Source organism: Thalassophryne amazonica, chromosome 6 (genome assembly GCF_902500255.1).
Source record: "Thalassophryne amazonica chromosome 6, fThaAma1.1, whole genome shotgun sequence".
NCBI classification, from domain to species: Eukaryota; Metazoa; Chordata; class Actinopteri; order Batrachoidiformes; family Batrachoididae; genus Thalassophryne; species Thalassophryne amazonica.
Genome location: NC_047108.1, coordinates 110,131,929 through 110,157,073, shown reverse-complemented (window position 1 = coordinate 110,157,073; position 25,145 = coordinate 110,131,929). Strand labels below are relative to the sequence as shown.

General features: G+C 42.3%; 1 protein-coding gene across 1 annotated transcript in view; it reads right to left on the bottom strand.

Moving 5' to 3' along the window:
* Window positions 1-25,145, bottom strand: part of clcn6 (chloride channel 6) — a 192,142-nt gene that overhangs the window by 43,957 nt on the left and 123,040 nt on the right. The window contains exons 13-15 of the mRNA XM_034173132.1: window positions 17,075-17,192; window positions 13,263-13,392; window positions 2,256-2,409 (exon numbers count right to left, since the gene is read on the bottom strand). Coding sequence (XP_034029023.1) covers window positions 2,256-2,409; window positions 13,263-13,392; window positions 17,075-17,192 — 402 coding nt within the window. The remainder of the gene's footprint in view (window positions 1-2,255; window positions 2,410-13,262; window positions 13,393-17,074; window positions 17,193-25,145) is intronic.

Sequence of the window (25,145 nt, the reverse complement as noted above, 5' to 3'; positions counted from 1 at the left end):
AAATATGATGCCACAAGCTTGGTGCACCTATTTTTGGGCAGTTTTGTCCATTCCTCTTTGCAGCACCTCTCAAGCTCCATCAGGTTGGATGGGGAGCATCGGTGCACAGCCATTTTCAGAACTCTCCAGAGATGTTCAATCAGATTCAGGTCTGGGCTCTGGCTGGGCCACTCAAGGACATTCACAGAGTTGTCCTGAAGCCACTCCTTTGATATCTTGGCTGTGTGCTTAGGGTCATTGTCCTGCTGAAAGATGAACCATCGCCCCAGTCTGAGGTCAAGAGCGCTCTGGACCAGGTTTCATCCACGATGTCTCTGTACATTGCTGCATTAATCTTTCCCTCAATCCTGACTAGTCTCCCAGTTCCTGCTGCTGAAAAACGTCCCCACAGCGTGATGATGCCACCACCTTGCTTCACTGTAAGGATGGTGCCTGGTTTCATCCACACATGACGCCAAAGAGTTCAATCTTTGTCTCATCAGACCACAGAATTTTGCTTCTGGTCTGAGAGTCCTTCAGGTGCCTTTTGGCAAACTCCAGGTGGGCTGCCATGTGCTTTTACTAAGGTGTGGCTTCTGTCTGGCCACTTTACCATACAGGCCTGATTGATGGATTGCTGCAGAGATGGTTGTCCTTCTGGAAGGTTTTCCTCTCTCCACAGAGGAATGCTAGAGCTCCGACAGAGTGACCATCGGGTTCTTGGTCACCTCCCTGACTATAAGGGTGTAACAATACATGTATTTGTATTGAACTGTTTCGGTATGGGACGTTCGGTTCGGTACAGGGCTATGCATGGGTGAGTTCGCGTTGCGTGTTTACATTCAGTGTTGCCAACTTAGCGACTTTCTCGCTAAATCTGGCGACTTTCCAAACACTCCTGACAACTTATTTTCTCAAAAGTGACTAGTGACTACTTTTCCTGGAGTTACCGGAGACTTTTCTGATGTTTGGCGACTGAAAGTCTCTGCTGTCACCGAGCGACAGCGGGTCTCCCCCTCCTCCGCTGCAGCAGCCTGTAAAGCACTGAGCGGAGGGATATCTACAATCCTCCTCACTCGGACTCACTCAGCCTACTGACCTCGTTTGCTGCACTGTGATTAAATAGTCCCCAGAGTTTGAGAAGCCTTGGCCTTGAGAAGTCATTTTATTTTAATAAGTGATGGCCAATTTTAATGGCAAAATAAATGAACAAACCAAGAATCAAGTTTATTTGTGGTTCTAAATATTTTTAAGGTGGTTTTACTCACTTTTTTGCCTCTCCCACAATGTTTTTGTTTTCAAAACTTTATTCAAAAAGATATATTAACAAACATTAAAGGAACAGTTAACAGAAAGCGATAGAAAATAAAATAAATTGTACAAAAGTAAAGGGATTTTTTAACATTAATTCTCTTTAAAAAAAAATCCTTATTGAGTGTGACAGTTTTGGACAAGTTTCTTTTTCTGGCAAAAAATATGAAGGTTGAATAAAATTGAACAGGGCTTCATGCTGGAACCGTTGTGCTGCTCTTTACTTGTGGAAAGGTTTTGTTAAAAGCTGTTTACTAGGAATGTATTTTTTTTATAATATTTCATACATTTGTTATTTATTTGATTTTATTTTTATTACCAGGAAGCACTCTGCAATTGTTTGTATAATGTTACAATAAATTGTTGATTTAAACAAGCAAATTTAGGTTTTGCATTTTGTTCCCATACTGTACCAAAAACAAACTGAACCGTGACCTCAAAACCGAGGTGCATACCGAACTGTGATTTTTGTGTATCGTTACATCCCTATCTGACTAACATTATGACATTACAAGAACTTGACCGTTTCATTTCAAATCCACTGTGGTGCTGCACAGAAGGAACACAACAAAAACTGCTAGTGTCCAAGTATTTATGGACCTGATTGTGCCAGCTGACCTTTTTCCTCATTCAGCGACTTTTACTAAGGTTGGGATTCCAGAACTGAGACTTCCACACTCTAAATGCTCTCCTGTCCAATCAAAGTCTCAGTTTCATTTTCAGTGAAAATGTACTTCTTCAATGGTATTTTTTTTTTTTGTTTTTTTGTGTGTGTGTCATTTGGTTTATTGGGCAAAGGCACATCTGTAAGGCCCTGTAGTCTGCCTAGTCTGGATCAGGTCACTCTGGTATGTTTGTTATTTCAGTGTCACTACAGCGGGAACAAAGGAAGCGATCTTTTGACATTCTCTGACTCACGTGGAAAAACAGATTCAGGATAAGGTGATGAAGATGAGCAGACTCACATGTTCAGCACGTTGGCAACCAGACGTCCGAACGCAGCCCCACAGAGCAGGGAAGGGACGAAGAGTCCGCTGGGTATCGACGTGCCGTAGGTCCAACAGGCCAACAGGAAGTAGAGCAGGAAGAAGACTGAGAGAGTGACTGGGCTGAAAGTACCTGAGAAAGAAGCTGGAAGTCAGACCTTCATCACGTGTCCAACATGTTGGTCCAACTACTCATCAAACGCTGTGGAATCAAAAATACAATAATACAATGACGTCTACAGTTCTTACGAGGCCAGCAAACTGTTCCAGACTTCAGGCCTTTTCATGGATCCACCCAAAAATATCTTCAGCTTTGCTGACGCAGCAGTTTGTTATTAACTAGTTTCTCAAAGAATAATATAAATTCTTATAAACACAAAAACAAAATCTGGCTTGGTGTCAAATAAGTGTAATTTTACTAATCCTGATATAATCAATCAAACTGTGCATCTGCTGTAGAGAGGTGATGGTTTAGTGGTTAAATGTTGGGCTTGAGACCAGAGGATCCTTGGTTCAAATCCCAGCCTGACTGGAAAATCACTAAGGGCCCTTGGGCAAGGTCCTTAATCCCCTCATTGCTCCCGGTGTGTAGTGGGCGCCTTGTATGGCAGCAGTTTGACATTGGGGTGAATGTGAGGCATTATTGTAAAGCGCTTTGAGCATCTGATGCAGATGAAAAAGCGCTATATAAATGCAGTCCATCTACCATTTTGGAGTTTGGACTTTTAATGAAAATATCATTTCAAACAAAGAAGCTAAATGATGTGGTTCCGATCCGGTGCTTTTACCTGGCAAGATTGTTTTCGTGTGTGTGTCTGTGTGCGCGTGTGTGCGTCTGTGTGTGCGTCTGGGAGAGACAGCTGGAGGTGATTTGATTTTGGAGTAATTTGGTCAAAGGTTTTTTGTTTTTGGTAGAAATCAACAACCACTAAGCCGAGATGGATCATTAGAGTTTGCAGTACTCTGGATGATCTGAACCATATACTGATCAGTGACTTCAAAATACCGTTACAGACATCATGTATAGTTACTTGTACATTTATATCGCAGTGTGTGCAGTGAGCGCACTCTCCGTCAGCCCTCTGTTTTTGTCTGGTTGTTTATTCTGAACCAGTGTCAATCAAACTTGTTGATGAGGGTGATGGTGGATCACAGAACAACTGATTGCACTTTGAACCAGATGCAGATCCAGAATCAAGTCAAGTCTGAGAGCATGTACTGGTGCGGCATTTTGCCGCATCCACAACACCACAAAACTGCCTAGCTCCTGGATGGGAACCACCCAGGCAGACAACCAGTCCATTCCCACATCTCTAAAATAACCAGCTATCTGCCGCAGCCAGGGGAAATATGGGCACCCCTTCAGCCTTCTCCAGCCACCAGGATCCTCAACACTCAGGTACCTGCATGGTGGATGGTGCACAGAGAAACAGACCACATGGTCAACATGTCGTAGTTGACGCTCCATCACAATGTCAGTGATCCTCCTCATCCTACACTTGGTACCAAAGACAACCAGTCCTCGCCTTAATATATCAGAGACCTCATCACTGAGTATGAACCATCTAGAACACTGAGGTCTGCTCTCTGTTCCTGGAGTTAGAACGAAACATGGAGAAGCAGCATGTAGTTTCTATGCCCCCCGTATCTGGAATAAATTCTCAGAAAACTGTACATCCAATGAGACACTGAGTTTACTTACATTATGGTTAAAACTTCACCTGTTCACTATTGCTTTTAACTAGATTATTTTAAATCTAACTGAATAATCGGTTCTGATGTTGTTGTTTTTTTTTAATTACGTCTGTTAAGTTTCGTCTCTTCTCATTCTGTTTTAATGTCTCTGTCAAGCACTTTGAGTTACCTTGTTGCTGAATTGTGGTATCCAAATAAATATGCCTCTGGCCTACATCACTGGTTAACATCTAAGCCTCGCCACCATACAACAAGACAGGCAACATCAGGACCCTAAAAACTGCAAAGACACAGGCATCACCAAACACCTCTGTCCAGTGTCCTCATGACTCCATAAGCTCTTCTCAGTCACATCTCGATCTCAAAGGCCAAGGACTCAGAGACACATAAGTGAATGTTTTAGCTGCCGCTAAGGTCGTTAGGCACTGATTCAGTGCAGCCATCACTGGATTGTTTGAGTGAGGTTAAATCATGGGTGAAAGCAAATTTGCTAAATAATGAATCCAAGATGTAGGTTATCCTGTGTGGAGGAAGCCCCTCCACAGCCTGCTGTGCTGATGTCCTGGGCCCCTGAGTTCCAACATTCGGTCCTGTGTAAGGAACCTCTGAGTGATTTTTAACAGATATTTTAAATTTGCTGGGTGAAGACGACGAAGAAGAGGAGGAGAACATTGCCACAAACAGCGGGAGAAGAAGAAAACTAGAAGGGTGAAAATGAGAGTGGGGACTTTGAATGTTGGTAGTATGACTGGTAAAGGGAGAGAGCTGGCTGATATGATGGAGAAGAGAAAGGTAGACATATTGTGTGTGCAAGAGACCAAGTGGAAGGGAAGTAAGAGCAGGAGCATCGGCGGTGGGTACAAGTTATTGTACCATGGTGAGGACAGGAAGAGAAATGGTGTTGGGGTCATTTTAAAGGAAGAGCATGTTAAAAGTGTGTTGGAGATTAAGTGAGTGTCTGACAGGGTGATGAGTGTGAAGTTGGAAATTGAAGGGGTGATGATGCATATCATCAGTGCATATGCCCCACAGGTAGGTTGTGAGATGAAGGAGATAGATGATTTCTGGAGTGTGTTAGATGAGGTGGTGGAGTGTGCCCAAGCATGAAAGAGTGGTGATAGGAGCAGACTTCAATGAGCATGTTGGTGAAGGGAACAGAGGTGATGAGGAAGTAATGGGAAGATATGGTATCAAGGACAGGAATGGGGAAGGACAGATGGTAGTTGATTTTGCAAAAAAGAATGGAAATGGCTGTGGTGAATACATACTTTAAGAAAAGGGAGGAGCACAGGGTAACATATAAGAGTGGAGGAAGGTGCACACAGGTGGACTACATTCTTTATAGGAGATGCAAGCTAAAAGAAATCAGAGACTGTAAGGTGGTGGCAGGAGAGAGTGTCATTAGACAGCATAGGATGGTTGTTTGTAGGATGACTTTAGAGGGAAAGAAAAAGAAGAGAGTGAGAGCTCAACAAAGGATCAGATGGTGGAAGCTGAAGGAAGAAGACTGTTGTGTAAAATTTAGTGAGCAGGTGAGAGAAGCACTGGTTGGAGGGGAAGAAATTTTGGACAACTGGAAAAGTACTGCAGATGTGGTGAGGGAGACAGCTAGGACAGTACTGGGTCCAACATCTGGACAGTGGAAGGAAGACAAGGAGACTTGGTGATGGAATGAAGAGGTCCAGGAAAGCATAAGGAGAAAGAGGTTGGCGAAAAAGTTTTGGGATAGTCGGAGAGATGAAGAAAGTAAACAGGAGTACAAGGAGATGCGGCGCAAGGCGAAAAGAGAAGTAGCAAAAGCGAAGGAAAAGGCATATTGCAAGCTGTACAAGAAGCTGAATAGCAAGGAAGGAGAAAACGACTTGTACCGATTGGCCAGACAAAGGGACAGAGCTGGAAAGGATGTGCAGCAGGTTAGGGTGGTAAAACATGCACATGGTAATGTGCTGACAAGTGAGGAGTGTGTGCTGAGAAGGTGGAGGGAATATTTTGAAGAGCTGATGAATAAAGAAAATGAGCGAGAGAAAAGGCTGGATGATGTGGTGAGAGTAAATCAGGAAGTACAAGAGATCAGCAAGGAAGAAGTGAGGGCTGCTATGAAGAGGATGAAGAGTGGAAAGGCAGTTGGTCCAGATGACATTCCAGTGGAGGCATGGAAATGTCTAGGAGAGATGGCAGAAGAGTTTCTAACCAGATTGTTTAATAAAATCTTGGAAAGTGAGAGGATGCCTGAGGAGTGGAGACGAAGTGTGCTGGTTCCTATTTTCAAGAACAAGGGTGATGTGTAGAGCTGCAGTAACTACAGAGGCATAAAGCTGATCAGCCACAGCATGAAGTTATGGGAAAGAGTAGTAGAAGCTAGGCTTAGAAAACAGGTGAAAATCTGTGAGCAGCAATATGGTTTCATGCCGAGAAAGAGCACTACAGATGCAATGTTTGCTCTGAGAATACTGTTGGAGAAGTACAGAGAAGGACAGAAAGAGTTACATTGTGTGTTTGTGGACTTAGAAATAGCTTATGATAGGGTGCCAAGAGAAGAGCTGTGGTATTGTATGAGGAAGTCTGGAGTCGCAGAGAGGTATGTTAGGGTAGTGCAGGACATGTACAAGAATAGTGTGACAGCGGTGAGATGCGCAGTCGGAATGACAGACTCATTCAAGGTGGAGGTGGGATTACACCAAGGATCAGCTCTGAATCCTTTCTTGTTTGCAATGGTGATGGGCAGGTTGACAGATGAGATCAGACAGGAGTCCCCATGGACGATGATGTTTGCAGATGACATTGTGATCTGTAGTGAGGGTATAGAGCAAGGTGAGTCTAGTCTGGAGAAGTGGAGATATGCTTTGGAGAGAAGGGGAATGAAAGTCAGTAGAAGCAAGACTGAGTATATGTGTGTAAATGGGAGGGAGCCCAGTGGAATAGTGCAGTTACAAGGAGTAGAAGTGGCGAAAGTAGATGAGTTTAAATATTTGGGGTCAACTGTTCAAAGTAATGGAGAATGTAGTAAAGAGGTGAAGAAGAGAGTGCAGGCAGGGTGGAGTGGGTGGAGAAAGGTGGCAGGAGTGATTTGTGACCAAAGAATATCAACAAGAATGAAGGGGAAAGAGACGGTGGCACTAACAAAAACACAGGAGGGAGAGCTGGAGGTGGCAGAGCTGAAGATGTTGAGATTCTCTTTGGGAGTGACAAGAATGGACAAGATTAGGAATGAACATATCAGAGGGACAGTTCAGGTGGGACGGTTTGGAGACAAAGTCAGAGAGGCGAGATTGAGATGGTTTGGACATGTGCAGAGGAGGGACCCAGGGTATATAGGGAGAAGGATGCTGAGGATGGAGCCAACAGACAGGAGGAGAAGAGGGAGGCCAAAGAGGAGGTTCATGGATGTGCTGAGGGAGCACATGCAGGTGGTTGGTGTGACAGAGGAAGATACAGAGGACAGGGTGAGATGGAAACGATTGATCTGCTGTGGCGACCCCTAACGGGAACAGCCGAAAGACAAAGAAGAAGATTTTAAATTTGATAACCAGATCATGTCAGGATGTGAGGTTCTGCCTGGTTTTGTTTTCATGCTTTTGCTATGTTTGTTTCTGTGTAGTCTTATTCTCTTGTTGGGGTTTTTTCCTGCTTGGGTTTTACTGTCCCTGTCTCTCTTGTTTGTATCTCCTGTCTCTTGGTGGTGGGCGTTTCCCTCTCCCTGGTCACACCCTCATTCTGGTGAGTTCCACGCACACTTGCTCCCTATCTACACCTCATCACTTGGGTGTATTTACAATCCTCTTTTTGCCCTGTTACCTCGCCAGATTGATGCGCTCTATGCCTTCTCTCCAGACTTCTATTTCTTGTTCTCGACCTGCTTGCTATCCGTGTTCTTTGACCCCTTGCTTGTATTTTCGACCACGCACCTGCCTGATGTTCTTGCTCTTGTTTGCCTTGTTGGATTGCCTACCTGTGTACCAGACCCTGTTTTTCGCCCAAGTGAACTGCTTTTGCCAACTGAGCCTTGAGTCCGAGTCCAGCATTTGCATCCTGCCACACCCGTTTACCAGCCTTGACAGATCAATGCTGTTGTTAAAACAACAACTCCAACTCTGTCTTTTAGCCAAGACCAGGTCCTGTTTTTCTAGGCTCGACCTTGACAAGGTCATTAACACCTTCGTCACCAGTAGACTAGGTTATTGTAACTGTGTACACTGCCTTGAACCAGTCCTCTCTCAACCACCTTCAGGTTATTCAGAATGCTGCTGCTCATCTTCTTTTGCGTAAGAAAAACCACGACCACATCACGCTGGTCTTGGCCTCCATCCTTCTGGATAAATAAAGTTGATCTTATCTTATCCACTGGTTCTCTGTCTGATGTCGCATTGATTTTAAACTTCTCTTAACTGTGTTTAAAGCCCTTAATGGCCTGGTCCCAGTGTACCTCCCCGAGCTTCTGCTTCATTACACCCCAACCACAGCCTTAAGGTCTTCTGACCAACTGCTGTTGGAGGTGCCAAAAGCTAGACTAAAGACTAGAGGTAACAGGGTCTTTGGGTGGCTTCCCCCAGGCTTTGGAATAGTCTATCCTTCAATATGAGATGAGTGATATACTTTATTGATCTCACAGTGGAGAAATTATGTTTACACTCCAGTTACCTCAGACATCAATTAGTCCACAATTATCACTTGTTTACCGTAATAATGGCATACATCAGAATTAAAGACAGCACCTACACATTTGACATTGTTTATGTGCACTAAGTTTTAAGAAGTCCGTTATCTGAATTGAGGCAAGTGGGTGAAGGCCACGCAGCAACCCTGAGATGCGCCGCCGTCAGCTTGGGGAGAGTAACGGGGGCTGCAGCTAAAACTGCACCGCCCCCGCAGAAGGGGAAAGGAGTGACGTGAGAGGCGCCGGAGTGGGGAGTGTTGATGGGGGATAGGAGGGGGTTGGGGGGAGGGAATGGAGCATGCTTCAGTCCTGTGAAAAGCAGTTTATTGTCTTTGTGAGTTGAGATAAGAAACAGCCAAATGATCCCCAGGCTGAAGAAATTCCTCTGGAGGAAAACAGTCAGGCAATTTGACCTTCAGGCTTGATAAGCCTGTAATGTTATGGTTTGAGCAGTGAGAAACACTTTTTAAAAGTTCCACTTGAACAACCAAATCCCAATTATGAATTAAGAATATTCTCAATTATGAATTAAGAATATTCACTGGCCTCTGAAATCTTCAACTTCAACTGCAAGGCACGCATCTGCTCCAAATGTCATCCAATTTGCGTCTGAGTTCAAGAGTCATCGCAGTCTGGGAATGCACTGCCTTGCCAACCTCATTAATCATGACGGACAAGCAAGGGGCCGTGGTTCTTGATGCCGCTGTCTTGCCAATTTTCCGGTAGATCAGGGCAGCACATAAGACAGAAAGTACCAGCCCTGCTACCATAAAACCAAAAATGAATAAATCCTCGACGTCCTCAACGGAGAAAGGCACCAAGCATGCCACACGCCATGAACTCCAGGAGTCGAGAACATAGCCCGCAGGATACGTTCCATCTGGGCAAGTAGGATCCCCCAGTCCTGACCTTCTTGTAGAAAAAATGGTGTCAACAGCGTTCAGAGACCAGCTGATCAATTCCATGGTTAATCCAATAGTAGTCCAATAGATCCAGAATCCAATATAATTTGAGGAATTCACAGTCTGGTGAAGTAGGGACTTGAAGGTTAAAGCAGAGAACAGAGATAATGGAGAGTGGAGGAGATGCAACCACCCTTGTAGGAGTCCCAAGCAATATTAGATCATCCCTGACCCCAGAGACTTTCAAATCCTCCCTAAAAATCCACTTATTCTCCCTGGCATTTCCTAAATGAGCAGATGGATATTTTATTGTTTTTATTGCCTGCTGGAACTTTAGTGTTATTTTTTATTTATTGACTTATTTTTGGGCAAAACTTGGTGCCCACTTTTGTACAGCACTTTGGTCGACTGCTGTCATTTTAAATGTGCTTCAGAAATACAGTTTGAGATGAGTTAAGTTGAGTACAAGTTGAACTCCTTCACCACATACAGATACACTTCTGATGGCCGAGTTCAGGAAGTCATTGAATGCCTGAATCTTAGTCTTGATCCAGGACAACCTCAAACCCAGACACTCTGATTTCTCATTCAGCTTCTCAACTGTTGCAATCAGAGCATCCATTGACACTGCAATGATAGCAGCATCATCCAAGAAATCAAGGTCAGTAAACCTTTGCTCGCAAACAAAAGCACCCGAGTCACTGGTTTCCGCAACCTGACCCAACACCCAGTCCATGCAAGCATTGTACAGTGTAGGAGCCAGAACAAATCCCTGAAGAATGCTAGTTTTCACTGGGAAAATCTCAGAGTCTCAGCCTTCAGTCCGCACAGCATTCACAGTATCTGTGTATAGGGTGGTTACGATGTCCAGTAGCTCTTGGGGATCCCATTAAATCACAGGATGTCAGGTACTGAGCAGGCAGTACCCTGTAAGTCTTCCTCTGTAAAGCCACAACAAGTATGTGGTCGGAATTCGCAAACTGGGCACTTCTGTAGATCCTATTCATCTTATTCAGGAAGTCAGGGTGGGTGGCTCTATTTTGTCAAGCAACTTCCCGGTTTGCCACTGCGTCTGATGATTATCTATGTGGGAACACAGTATGCTAGAAGTGTCCAAACATGAGCAGCATTAATTGTTCAGTTCATGATTGCCCCAATAACTGGAAGAAGAGGAAACTATTGCTTTCAGAACAATGTGTTGAACATGGAAAGGAGAGGTCTGAGTGCTGTGGACCAGCATTTAACTTGTTCCCTCCTCCCTCGAAAGACGAGGATCTCCGGTGCTCGCTAAAGGTGCTGAATTTGAAAAATCCACCCAAACGTCCCTATGTCTGTTCTTTTTATTTTGTGGAGAAAAAACCCACACCACTGGATCTTTACCCAGAGAAATGGTTGGGCTACAAAGCTCCGTTGAAGAAGCCACGGTGGATGCTAGTGAGACAAACGGTAAGCTGTGTTTGTAGCGTTAGCTGCTATCTAATGTACTCATTTTCTGTCATTTGATGCAACCAAGCACTGCATGAAATAACACCATACATATATTAATGTTACGTAATCTTGGCATTACGGTGATACTAGTTGTCGGGTAATATTTTAACTGGATTCAAAGAGACATTGATAGGCTTCTGTGCATTTATAGTTCCTCACAGCCAAACTGTCCACACAAAGTAGTTAGCAATATTGGCGTACATAATCAAGGGCCACATTTTCATGTCATCTGCCCACTCTGTTATGACCCGTGGATGAGCTAGTCGTTCCCTTTGAGCTTTTCAAAAAGGTTTTTGTTTCTACCAATGTAATGACTTCCATTTTTCTATACTGAAAACACTGCTCACTGGAAGTCCTAAGACAAAACGGAAATGCCTCTGTTGTAAAAGTGGGCAGGGCTGAATAAGGTGAATAGTTCTGTAGAATTTTCCAGTGTTTTCCCACAAGGACATGGTTGATTCCCTTGGCACCCCTGACTGCAGGTATTAGAATACCACATCCAGCAATGTACATCTGGCCATTGAAACCAGGATCCAGCAACTGTGAGCCCCCAGCTCTTTGTAAAGTCAAGGAGCACTGCGCCATTTTCAGCATGGTTGCCAGATCCATGCGGACCAAGGCAGCCCTCCTAATGAGACCTGTCAGTGCCAATGGTGGCATTAAAATCACCTATGCACCACCAATAAGATGTCATCTCTGGGATAGTTGTCAATCACAGAATGAAGGTGTGAATAAAAGGTCTCCCTCACAGAGACATCACTCATCGCAGTTGGAGCACAGATTGAGACTAGAGACACAACACCCGGTGAATGTTTGCGTCTGAGCCTCATAATACATTTACTGACAGGGGTAATATCCGATACCATTAGAAAGAGCTGATCTATCATAGCAACTGACACTCCATCCGTACACCGAATGTTGGGACAACCGGAGCAGAGGTAGGTGTATCTACCCATGGACATTTGGCCACTTCCAGGTCTTTACACTTCAGGCAGCGTACTGCAATGTGACATACAATACAGTACGCTGCCTCAGGCAGAGGCCAAGTTACTTCCACAGAGAGTGGAAAAAGGAATCTTTCATTTTTATCTTGGAGCTGTAAGAGGTGTTTTTACAGCGGCTGAAGTGCCAATACTGCCACCAACCTCTAAAAGGATGAACTGTGGGCTGGAGGACCACCTGCAGTTACAAATGCAGAACCATGCCCAGGGTGCACACAAATTAAACACACAATAAAGTCTAGATCCACACTGCAAAAACTGAAATCTAAGGAAGAAAAAAAAAGAAAAAAGAAAAAGACTTGTTTAAAGAAAATTTGACTTAATTTTTGTCTAACTAGAAAATAATCTTGTCAAGCATTATTTACCTAAGGAATAATGTCCTATTTTGGGAAAATGTACCTCACTTTTTCTTAATACGTTTTCCAGCTAATATCAAACTGTATTTAACCAGTAACAAGGAAAGGCAATGGATTTCAAATCATCCAAGCAAAGGAAAAAGACTATGTTCCTTATTCTAAGACAGAGGCTAATCTTAAAATAAGAATTCTGTCGGGTTTTAAGGCACATTTTGATTATTCGGTGCCTAAACATTTTGCAAGGATTGAGAATTCAAACAAAGTAAATTTTTCTTACTCGATTGGCAGATTTTTTTGCTTAATTCTCAAGGTCGGTATCAGGGCAGTTAACCTCGAGGGCCGGGTTTTCTTGGTGAAAACATCGCCGAGCTCAATAAAAATACATGTAATTTGGTCACTTTTCAAAGGGGTCAGACTCATCAATAAAGTCAATTTAATGTACAATAGTTCATTTCAGGTCATCAAATCTCACTGTTCGAGGCAATGATAGCTGTCAGCTGGCTGTTAGAAGCAAGTTAGAAACAATAAAAAACTGGCTGAATTCATTAAAACGGTATACAGCTCGAGCGTGTTGTCACCGAGCAGCCAGTCACAGAAGCACGAATTCTCGCCTTTGGATTGGCCACTTTGCCTGGTGACATAGCGCCAACCTTGAGAATACAAGACAATTTGGCTAGATCCCAGATTATTTGTCTTATTTTGAGCACGGTATTTTTTGCAGTGCAGAATCAAGAAGAAATTTTGTATTTTTCTGACTACCAAAGAAACTCACACACTGATTCAGCAGTTCAACTTGAATAAATACAGACAGAACCGCTTGGCAAAGGTCTGTGCTCTGCGAGTGCCATGTAGTTCCTGATCAGCAGTTAAGCCGCGTGTGTTGGTCTCACCGTCCTGGTGAAAAAGCTGGTAGATGGCGGCCTCCTGCGGGTTGAAGAACAGCGTGGCCATGTCGTTATAGGTCTTGTTGTTGCAGAAGAACTGCCGGATGGTGGAGTTGATGCCCTCGCTGCCAGTGTGCTGAAAGACAAAGCAGCAGTTTGCTCACCGCGCTCAATAGAGGGCCAGCGACTCGTTTAACCACACAGCGCTTTAGAAGAGAGTGGAGCGCTTTGGTTGTTGGCAATGTACGTACAGTAGTGCTCAGAATAATAGTAGTGCTATGTGACTAATAAGATTAATCCAGGTTTTGAGTATATTTCTTATTGTTACATGGGAAACAAGGTACCAGTAGATTCAGTAGATTCTCACAAATCCAAGAAGTCCAAGCATTCATGATATGCACACTCTTAAGGCTATGAAATTGGGCTATTAGTAAAAAAAAAGTAGAAAAGGGGGTGTTCACAATAATAGTAGCATCTGCTGTTGACGCTACAAACTCAAAACTATTATGTTCAAACTGCTTTTTAGCAATCCTGTGAATCACTAAACTAGTATTTAGTTGTATAACCACAGCTTTTCATGATTTCTTCACATCTGCGAGGCATTCATTTTGTTGGTTTGGAACCAAGATTTTGCTGGTTTACTAGTGTGCTTGGGGTCATTGTCTTGTTGAAACACCCATTTCAAGGGCATGTCCTCTTCAGCATAAAGCAACATGACCTCTTCAAGTATTTTGACATATCCAAACTGATCCATGATACCTGGTATGCGATATAGTATAGGCCCAACAGGCCCAACATGTAGGAGAAACATGCCCATATCATGATGCTTGCACCACCATGCTTCACTGTCTTCACTGTGAACTGTGGCTTTTTTTAAGTTTGGACGTTAAAGCATTTACCACTTTCTATTGTTGCCATTCCTTCTCACAACACTTAAAAGATGTTTTGGTATGGAGGACACCAAGCAATGAAACAGTTCAGGTGTTATTTTGTCCCATTCTGGCTGGAAACATGTCTTAAGGTGTACAACAGTACACATTCTCTACTGGGGACAGGTCAGGACTGCAGATAGGGCAGTCCAGTACCCGTATCCCTCCTCTGCAGCCATGCATTTGTATTGTTTGTTGTGTTGCTGAAAAATGAATAGATGTTGCTGGAAAAGATGTTCTTTATGCTATGGACACTGCTTTTATACCACATGTTTGCAGTCACCTGTTTGAAATAACATTTTTTTTTTACCTACATTTTTATTTTGCCCTAAATTGTCCCATTCAAACTTTTTTTGGAATGTCTTTCAGGCCTAAAATGCAAGAATGGATGAATATTAACAAATTAAATGAAGATAAATAGAAAACATAAAATATCTCTGGTTCATTCTATCTGCAATGAAATTGAAGTCAAATAATTTTTTAACTTGCATTTTCCATCGCGTCTCAGCTCTTTTCTGATTTGCGGCTATAGAATAACATGACCACCGTGGCAGTATCTCTCTCCACCAAAGGTTATGGAATCTTTACTCAGGGCCTCACTTCAAGGTGTGTGTGGAGATTCAATAACCTCGGTGATGGAGGTAAATAGACTATGGCTAGCATATTAACATAATACATGCAATAACGTAATACAACACAGATAAAATGGTAAAGTATTGCAGTATAACAGTCCCTGCATCAGAACACTTCATATTTACATACGATAGATCAGATAATAGTAACTGACTGTGTTGTACATACATATGAGAAGCACCTTCATTTGTCCTGTGCTTTGATCTGGATGTTTTTCTTTAAAGGTACGCGATATACATTTTTACATCCCGTCAGATCTCAGAAGCTAAGCAGTGCAGGATCTGGTTAGTATTTGGATGGGAGACCTCTTTGGAACACCAGCGGCTGTGTGTATTTCTCCAGGTGACACTGGAGTTGCGTCAGGAATGGCATCCGGCGTAAAATGTGCCAAATACCAATGTGGATCTGACTGTATCCGCTGTGGCAACCTTGAACAAAAATGGGAGTAGCAGAATGGACGACGACGACGACGACGACAACAACAACAACAACCAGGATCCAGCTGCATCATGTTATAGAGGAGCACATCTGGAGGTAGTAGAACATCCAGAATTTGTTTTATAAAATGATTAGTGAGTATTCAAACACCCTACGAACTGTTACATACTGCTTTGTGCCGACTATATACAGCACCTTGCAAAAGTATTCAGCCCCTTGGTATTTCACATATTTTAATTTGTTTATGCCATTTAAAATACAAAAACGTAAGTCAGGCTTCTCAATATAAACATTTCTAAAATCATCTCCCTTAAACTCAAATTCAAAGCAAATCTCTGCAACTGGATAATTAAAAATATAAAAGCCAAGATGATGGTTGCATAAGTAATGGGCCCCTTTGGTATAATACCTGTAAATAATCAGTATTATTGCCAGTTTTCTTCAGACAAGACAGGGGATGGGTACCTGAACATTTCCAAGTCACTGAATATGTCTTGGACTTTACTGACATCAGTTATGAAGAAATACAAACAGTTTGGCACTCTGTGGTAAATCTGTGTGGAGTAGACAGTTCTCAAAAACTGGAGAAGAGTGAGGAAAGCCACCAAGACACCCAGAAAACCCAGACAAAGTTACAGGCTTCTGTGGCTGTGATTGTGCACAGTGCAAATTTTGCATTTTGTATCCTCAGTTATCCAGCTTCATGATGAAGTGGTACAGAAGAGGATTTTTTTTTTTCACCAAAATATCAAATCTAGGTTTGTATCTCACATGTACCTTCTGGCAATTTGTAGCTGAACGTTCAGGTCTTCTTTTTAACAAAACCTTCCACTGTACGACATCATCATGAAGCTGTGTAACTGGGGATACAAAATACAAAACACACACTATGCAAAATTTCTCCAATCACAGTCACAGAAGCCCAGAAAGAAGTCCAAGACATATTCACAATATTTTTGTTTTCAAAACTTTATTATAAAAGATATTAACAAACATTAAACAAACAGTTAATAGAAAGAGATAGAAAATAAAATAAATTGCAGAAAAGTAAAGGGATTCTTTAACATTAATTCTCTTTAAAAAAAATTCCTTATGGCATGTGACAGTTTTGGACAAGTTCATTTTTCTGGCAAAAAATATGAAGGTTGAATAAAACTGCTGGAAATGTTGTGCTGCTCTTTACTTGTGGAAAGGTTTTGTTAAAAGCTGTTTACTGGGAATGTATTTTTTATAATATTTCATACATTTATTGTTTATTTGAGAACATTTTATTTAACTTATTACCAGGCAGCACATTGCAATTACTTTATTTTCCTGTTTGTATAATGTTACAGTAAACAACAAGCAAATTTAGGTTTTGCATTCTGTTCCCATACTGAACCGAAAATGAACCAAACAGTGACCTCAGAACTGAGGTACGTACCGAACCATGATTTTTGTGTATTGTTACACCCCTATTATTTACAGGTATTATACCAAAGAGGCCCATTGCTTATGCAACCCATCATCTTGGCTTTTATATTTTTCATTAATTTATATGAAGTTGTAGAGATTTGCTTTGAGTTTGAGTTTAAGGAAGATAATTTTAGAAGTTTACACTGAGAAGCCTGACTTACTTTTTGTATTTGAAATGGCATAAACAAATTAAAATGTGTGAAATACCAAGGGGCAGATGACTTTTGCAAGCCACTGTAACACACTACTCAGAGTGTTCGGACACACTATGAACTGCGATGTACTGCTGTGTGCCGTCTGTACGGCACACTAGTGTTCAGATGCAGGCTCAGAGAATAGAAATGGGATTTGAACAAGACTTACTGTGGTGTTACTGGTGGCAGCGTTTGCAGGGGACAGATCACGACAGTCGCCCAATGTCATAGAAGACACAAATATCACCACCGTGGTCACCATGGCAACCAGTAGGCTCTCCAGAAGCCTGGAAAACATAAGTGATGAGTTTTGAGATTGTTATCATTTAAGCTGTGGTTTAACTTGACACCTTTACGAGCCGTTTACCACTTACTCACATGTTGCTATGGCGACTGAGTGGATTTCCCATGAGCAGCAGCTCTCCCCTGATTGGGCCACTTTTTATTCTCAGCACTGAAACTGTGAATATCAAACCTTTTCTTCCATGATGCTTTTAGAAGCCAAAACCTATGATTCCCCCCAAAAATGACTTACAGTGCATCCAGAAAGTATTCACAGCAGTTTACTTTTTCCACATTTTGTTATGTTTACAGCCTTATTCCAAAATAGAGTAGATTAATTTGTTCCCTCAAAATTCTACTCACAAATGGTAAATGGACTTTCTGAGGAGGCTGTGGCTGTTTAACATCTGCAGGAAACTCCTATGGCTGTTCTACCAGTCCGTAGTAGCCAGTAAACCAGTAGCGATCAGTATGTCTGGTATTTATAGCTGTGTATTTATATTCAGGTGTGCATATAACGTATTCATCATGCTCATGTGCTAAAAATCATTGATGCACAGCAGACAGCACGCAAAGGGAAACACCTTGCCTACAATCCGTCATTGCTTACCTGTTATGAAGAGCTTCCCTTGTGTTTTCTGCTGTGCATCATTTATTTTTAACATACACAAGCACCATGAGTACCAGTTATGTACATGCCTGTTTATATTTATAATTGCATTGTTTTTTACTTTCACTTTTCATACTCTGTGTGCTTCTTACCCTGTGTGCTGCTATACAATGCTGCTGGAACCTAAATTTCCCTGAGGGAGGCTTCCCAAGGGATCAATTAAGTTCTATCTAATATAATCTAATGGCAACATGAAAAAGTCTTTTTGAAATTTTTGCAAATTTATTGAAAATAAAAATCTAAGAAACCACATGTACATAAGTATTCACAACCTTTGCTCCATACTTTGTTGATGCACCTTTGGCGGCAATTTCAGCCACAAGTCTTCTTGAATATGATGCCACAAGCTTGGTTCACCTATCCTTGGACAGTTTGGTCCATTCCTCTTTGCAGCACCTCTCAAGCTCCTTCAGGTTGGATGGGGAGCGTCGGTTAACAGCCATTTTCAGATCTCTCCAGAGATGTTCAATCGAATTCAGGTCTGGGCTCTGGCTAGACCACTCAAGGACATTCACAGAGTTGTCCTGAAGCCACTCCTTTGATATCTTGGCTGTGTGCTTAGGGCCATTGTCCTGCTGAAAGATGAACCGTCACCCCAGTCTGAGGTCAAGAGCACTCTTGAGCAGGTTTTCATCCAGGATGTATCTGCACATTGCTGCATTCATCTTTCCCTCAATCCTGACTAGTCTCCCAGTTCCTGCTGCTGAAAACATCCCCACAGCATGATGCTGTCACCACCATGCTTCACTGTAGGGATGGTGCCTGGTTTCCTCCAAACATGATACCAAAGAGTTCAATCTTTGTCTCATCAGACCAGAGAATTTTGCTTCTGGTCTGAGAGTCCTTCAGGTGCCTTTTGGCAAACTCCAGGTGGGCTGCCATGTGCGTTTTACTAAGGCGTGGCTTCTGTCTGGCCACTTTACCATACAGGCCTGATTGGTGGATTGCTGCAGAGATGATTGTCCTTCTGGAAGGTTCTCTTCTCTCCACAGAGGAATACTGGAGCCCTGACAGAGTGACCATCCGGTTCTTGGTCACCTCCCTGACTAAGGTCCTTGTCCCCCAATCACTCACTTTAGACAGGCAGCCAGCTCTAGGAAGAGTCCTGGTGGATCTGAACATCTTCCCTTTACAGATGATGGAGGCCACTGTGCTCATTGAGACCTTAAAAGCAGCACAAATGTTTCTGTACCCTTCCCCAGATTTGTGTCTCCAGACAATCCTGTCTCAGAGGTCTACAGACAATTCCTTTGACTTCATGCTTGGTTTGTGCTCTGACTGTCAACTGTGGGACCTTATATGTAGACAGGTGTGTGCCTTTCCAAATCATGTCCAGTCAAATGATTTTACCCCAGGTGGACTCCAATTAAGCTGTAGAAACATCTCAAGGACGATCAGTGGAAGCAGGAGGCACCTGAGCCCAATTTTGAGCTTCATCACAAAGGCTGTGAATATTTATTTCAGGTTCCTCACTAGGATTTTTTTCACAGCATAGGGGAGAAGCTGCATAGCAAGTGCTGCAGGTGCCAGTATTTTAAGAAGATAAGAAAAGCCTTTATTCATCCCTCAATGGGGAAATTTCAGTGTTACATCGCAGCATAGAACAGTAGGAGTAGACAAAAGGGCATGCAATAAAACAAACAAGCATCTCTTAAAAACAAGAACTAAAAAAGCACTGAGTGCCGGGTAAAGCTGAGGCTACCATTGTTCAGTTCAATGCAGCAGTGCCGGGATGATATACACTGTCGGGATGTGAGAGTGATCAGATAAAATGACTTCAGCGTGAAATGTACGATAAGTTACTCTGATATTTACAATATGGACAGGTTCAAATATAAGTAATATATATATGTCATATGTAATATGTAGTGTAATATATGTAAAGTGACTTGAGTGCACCATAAGTTACTGCACCTAATAAATACAGCAGGTAATGACATGATTGATGGCCTGGTTGCTATGGTTACCACAGTACTAGCACTGATCACTGTACAGTCTGACAGCAGCCGGGAGAAACGATCTGCGGAATCTCTCCCTCACACAGCGAGGGTGGATGAGTCTGTCACTGAAACTGCTCTCCAGAGCAGACAGAACGTCCAGCAGGGGGTGACATTCGTGGTCCAGCATAGATGTAAGTTTAGCAGGGACCCTCCTGTCCCCCACCTCCTGCACAGAGTCCAGAGGACAGTCCAGGACAGAGCAGGATTTCCTGATGATCTTATCCAGTCTTTTCCTGTCCCTCTCTGTGATGCTGCTGCTCCAGCAGACCACACCGTACAGGATGGCAGATGCCACCACAGAGTCATAGAAGGTCTTCAGGAGTGGCCCCCTCACTCCAAAAGACCTCAGCCTCCTCAGGAGGTAGAGGCGGCTCTGACCCTTCCTGTAAAGTGCGTCCATGTTGTGAATCCAGTCCAGCTTGTTGTTCAGATGAAGAAGAATGGAATGGAGACATTAGGCCAAAACACAGAAGTGTGTAGAAATGTGTGTCAGAGGAGCTAATTTATACACAGCAGTTTTCTGAAGAAAATCCTTAAAATGTATTTTTTTTACTTGATTTCTGATTACTGTACATTTGAAGTTAAACAATCTTTCTTACATTAGAAAACTTGTAATTAAAACAGTTTCAAGAAAAAAAGATTTTTTAGAAATCTTTGATGTTAATTTGCAAATTAAAACCATAACTTATCTGTTGTTTTTTTTCAATCAATCAATCAATCAATCAATCAATTTTTTTTATATAGCGCCAAATCACAACAAACAGTTGCCCCAAGGCGCTTTATATTGTAAGGCAAGGCCATACAATAATTATGTAAAACCCCAACGGTCAAAACGACCCCCTGTGAGCAAGCACTTGGCTACAGTGGGAAGGAAAAACTCCCTTTTAACAGGAAGAAACCTCCAGCAGAACCAGGCTCAGGGAGGGGCAGTCTTCTGCTGGGACTGGTTGGGGCTGAGGGAGAGAACCAGGAAAAAGACATGCTGTGGAGGGAAGCAGAGATCGATCACTAATGATTAAATGCAGAGTGGTGCATACAGAGCAAAAAGAGAAAGAAACAGTGCATCATGGGAACCCCCCAGCAGTCTACGTCTATAGCAGCATAACTAAGGGATGGTTCAGGGTCACCTGATCCAGCCCTAACTATAAGCTTTAGCAAAAAGGAAAGTTTTAAGCCTAATCTTAAAAGTAGAGAGGGTGTCTGTCTCCCTGATCTGAATTGGGAGCTGGTTCCACAGGAGAGGAGCCTGAAAGCTGAAGGCTCTGCCTCCCATTCTACTCTTACAAACCCTAGGAACTACAAGTAAGCCTGCAGTCTGAGAGCGAAGCGCTCTATTGGGGTGATATGGTACTACGAGGTCCCTAAGATAAGATGGGACCTGATTATTCAAAACCTTATAAGTAAGAAGAAGAATTTTAAATTCTATTCTAGAATTAACAGAAAGCCAATGAAGAGAGGCTAATATGGGTGAGATATGCTCTCTCCTTCTAGTCCCCGTCAGTACTCTAGCTGCAGCATTTTAGATGATTTCTTGATCAACATGATAATGAACCCAGGACATTTTTTTTCGACAAATAAAATAGCATAAAAAGTATTTTTTTTTCTTCATTCATATCTGCATTTGAATCAGGAATAAAGGCACCAGAAATAAATATAAATATTTATTATAAACACAACAGGAGATGATGTAACAATGACTGCTGTGTGTCTGTTCATTAGGATTTCTCAATGTGACATAATCTCATGATGAAATCATTTTTTAATTTAGTCATTTCAATATTTAATAAGAAAAAGAATAAGAAAGAACTTTATTAATCTCAAAAGAAATTATTTACAAATTAATTACCCAGGGGCTGGTGAAGTAATTAATAATTACATCCCCACTGACTATGTGATTGCTTTAGATGTTGCAATCAGGACAGAGTACTTACTAAAATATGAATTTGACTATTCTAGTAATTGTGAATGTTTTGAAATTATGCACAATAGAGGCGGGGCTTCTTCTACCTGTGCAAGTGTCTCATTGACTGAACTCTGACTTCAAGGACATGTTTAATCATTCATTCATTTAATGTTAAAATATGAAAGGAAGCAGCTTTTTCAAATAATTAAATAGTTGCTGTATAAAGAGCCTTTGTTTTATTTAGAAGTATAGCAGCAATTGTGAGTTCTGCAGAGACGACAGGTGAGCTGGACCCTCAGGACATTTAAGCAGATGAAGGTCTCCTCTGCAGCTTCAACCTCTTGGTGGAGTTTTCAGAGACATGGTCCTCACATTTTGAAGAGCAGAGATGTTCTCTTCTTCCTCGTGGACTTCAACGTTTGGTGTTCAGCTCCATTAGAAGTCCATCTGTATTTAAGAAGGTTCTCTGCAGAGAAAATTTAAAAAATCTAAGTTATTTAAAGTTGAGACTGTTCTTTTAGTGAGAGCAGTAACCATGAAAAAAATGTGTAGCTTTATTTGGTAAAAATAAAAACAGATCGAGCAATTTACAAATATAAAATGTTCACTCAGTTCGATTGAGTGATTCAGCACCCTGCAGCTAAAGGCTAATGTTAGCTGATAAACTTCAGTGGTGTGGTAACGTAACGTTTTATTTTTTAGTTTTAGAATATTCACTCACCTCGGACAAATTTGGAGAAGCTCCGTTGCTCAAACTGGATGTGTGTACGTGGGCTGTCAATAAAGTTACGGTCCTTTTTATTTTACGTCAGACATGCTTGAACCCTCGTGCGCATGCGTGAGTTTTTCCACGCCTGTCGGTGACGTCATTCGCCTGTGAGCACGCCTTGTGGGAGGAGTCGTCCAGCCCCTCGTCGGAATTCCTTTGTCTGAGAAGTTGCTGAGAGACTGGCGCTTTGTTTGATCAAAATTTTTTCTAAACCTGTGAGACACATCGAAGTGGACATGGTTCGAAAAATTAAGCTGGTTTTCAGTGAAAATTTTAACGGCTGATGAGAGATTTTGAGGTGATTCTGTCGCTTTAAGGACTTCCCATGGTGCGAGACGTCGCTCAGCGCTCTCAGCCGCTGTCGTCAGCCTGTTCAAGCTGAAAACCTCCACATTTCAGGTTCTATTGATCCAGGACGTCGTGAGAGAACACAGAAGTTTCAGAAGAAGTCGGTTTCAGCATTTTATCCGGATATTCCACTGTTAAAGGAGATTTTTTTAATGAAAGACGTGCGGACGGGTCCGCGCGTCGGGACGCAGCCGCCGCGACGCTCCGCCACAGGAAAAACACCTCTGTTGAAAGCCTTAAGGACAAGTTGGAACATGTCCTGCCTGTTAAACAATTTCTCATATACTCACTCCACTGAAAGCCATCAAAAGCCGCCTGGATTTTACAAATGGTTATCAACACGGAAGTGTTTTTCCTGTGCCGCCGCACCGCGTCGGCTGCGTCCCGACGCGCGGACCCGTCCGCACGTCTTTCATTAAAAAAAATCTCCTTTAACAGTGGAATATCCGGATAAAATGCTGAAACCGACTTCTTCTGAAACTTCTCTGTTCTCTCACGACGTCCTGGATCAATAGAGCCTGAAATGTGAAGGTTTTCAGCTTGAACAGGCTGACGACGGCGGCTGAGAGCGCAGCGCGACGTCTCGCACCGTGGGAAGTCCTTAAAGCGACAGTATCACCTCAAAATCTCTCATCAGCCGTTAAAATTTTCACTGAAAACCAGCTTAATTTTTCGAACCGTGTCCACTTCGATGTGTCTCACAGGTTTAGAAAAAATTTTGATCAAACAACGCGCCAGTCTCTCAACAACTTCTCAGACAAAGGAATTCCGACGAGGGGCTGGACGACTCCTCCCACAAGGAGTGCTCACAGGCGAATGACGTCACCGACAGGCGTGGAAAAACTCACGCATGCGCACGAGGGTTCAAGCATGTCTGACGTAAAAACATATGAATGAAATCCATATAGTTTTTGAAAAAAATAAAAAGGACCGTTACTTTATTGACAGCCCTCGTATATGTCCAAAAGTGAATAAATTCGGACTGAGTGTGTCTGAGTGAGCTGCTGCTGTCTCTCTTTCTGACCAGCTGGTGTGGCTCTGTGGCCGGGCGAGCCCCTTCTGCTCCATCCGGCCCCTTCAACTCCGTCTGGCCCCTTCTGCTCCGTTCAGCCCCTTCAGCTCCGTCCGGCCCCTTCAGCTCCATCTGACATCACTGACGAACAGTCACTGAAAAAAGCTTCTCCCAGCAGGGTGAAGTCCATTACTTCTTATGCTTTTTTGCTCATTAATCATGTGGTTATGACTCACAGACTGAGTGATTTGCATTTTCGCCTTTTTTGGGGGAACACACAATGCTTCACCAACACGGACTGCAAAAAACAAACAAACAAACAAACAAAAACCCAAAATAAAATACGATGACTGAGAGACTTGTTAAAGCTCCGGCAGAAATGCATCTGCTGAATCGCCGAGCAAGAGGGATCAAATACATCAGCGACTTGTAATTATTACCAAATGTGCACAGATAAACAAATATTTGCATAAAAAGAATAAAGTTTATCAGTTTGAACATTAAATATCTTGTCTTTGTGGTGTATTCAATTGAATATGGGTTGAAGAGGATTTGTAAATCATTGTATTCTGTTATTTACATTTTACACAACGTCCCAACTTCATTGGAACTGGGGTTGTACGTATATTAGATACACAGAACAACCAGAAGATTCTTCTGATTGGTGGAGATTTTAATATTGATTTTAATAATCCATTCAAACATAGAGATATTTGTCATTTTTTTGGACACACATTATCAGCTCGGCCCCTTTTCCCTTTGATTTTACATCCAAGCAGGTTTACTATTTCTTGTGCCACATTAATTGATAATATTATCACAAATGACACTGAGCATAATGCTCAGAGTGGTTTACTGATAAATGATATCCGTGAGCATTTATCCGTCTTTACAGTTCTTGATTTGCAGCTTAAAAAATATGAGAAATCAAATCAGTCCATGTACTTCAGAAACAAGAAAATGATTTATGAATTTAGAAGAGAACTTTTAGAACAAGAATGGTCTGGAGTTCATGTGGACGATGTAAATGAAGCTTACAAATTTTTCAAAAAGACTTATTTGATATCCGTCCGCTAAAACAAAAGAAGAACATTTCAAAAAGCGGAAAGCCTTGGTTTACGATAAGAATGATGACCTCATGCCAAAAGAAAAAATAAACTGTATAGAAATTATTTTAAAAAATGGACATCCAACAGTGAGATAAAATATAAAATGTATAAAAATAAAATAACAACTATTATGAGAACTGCTGAGAA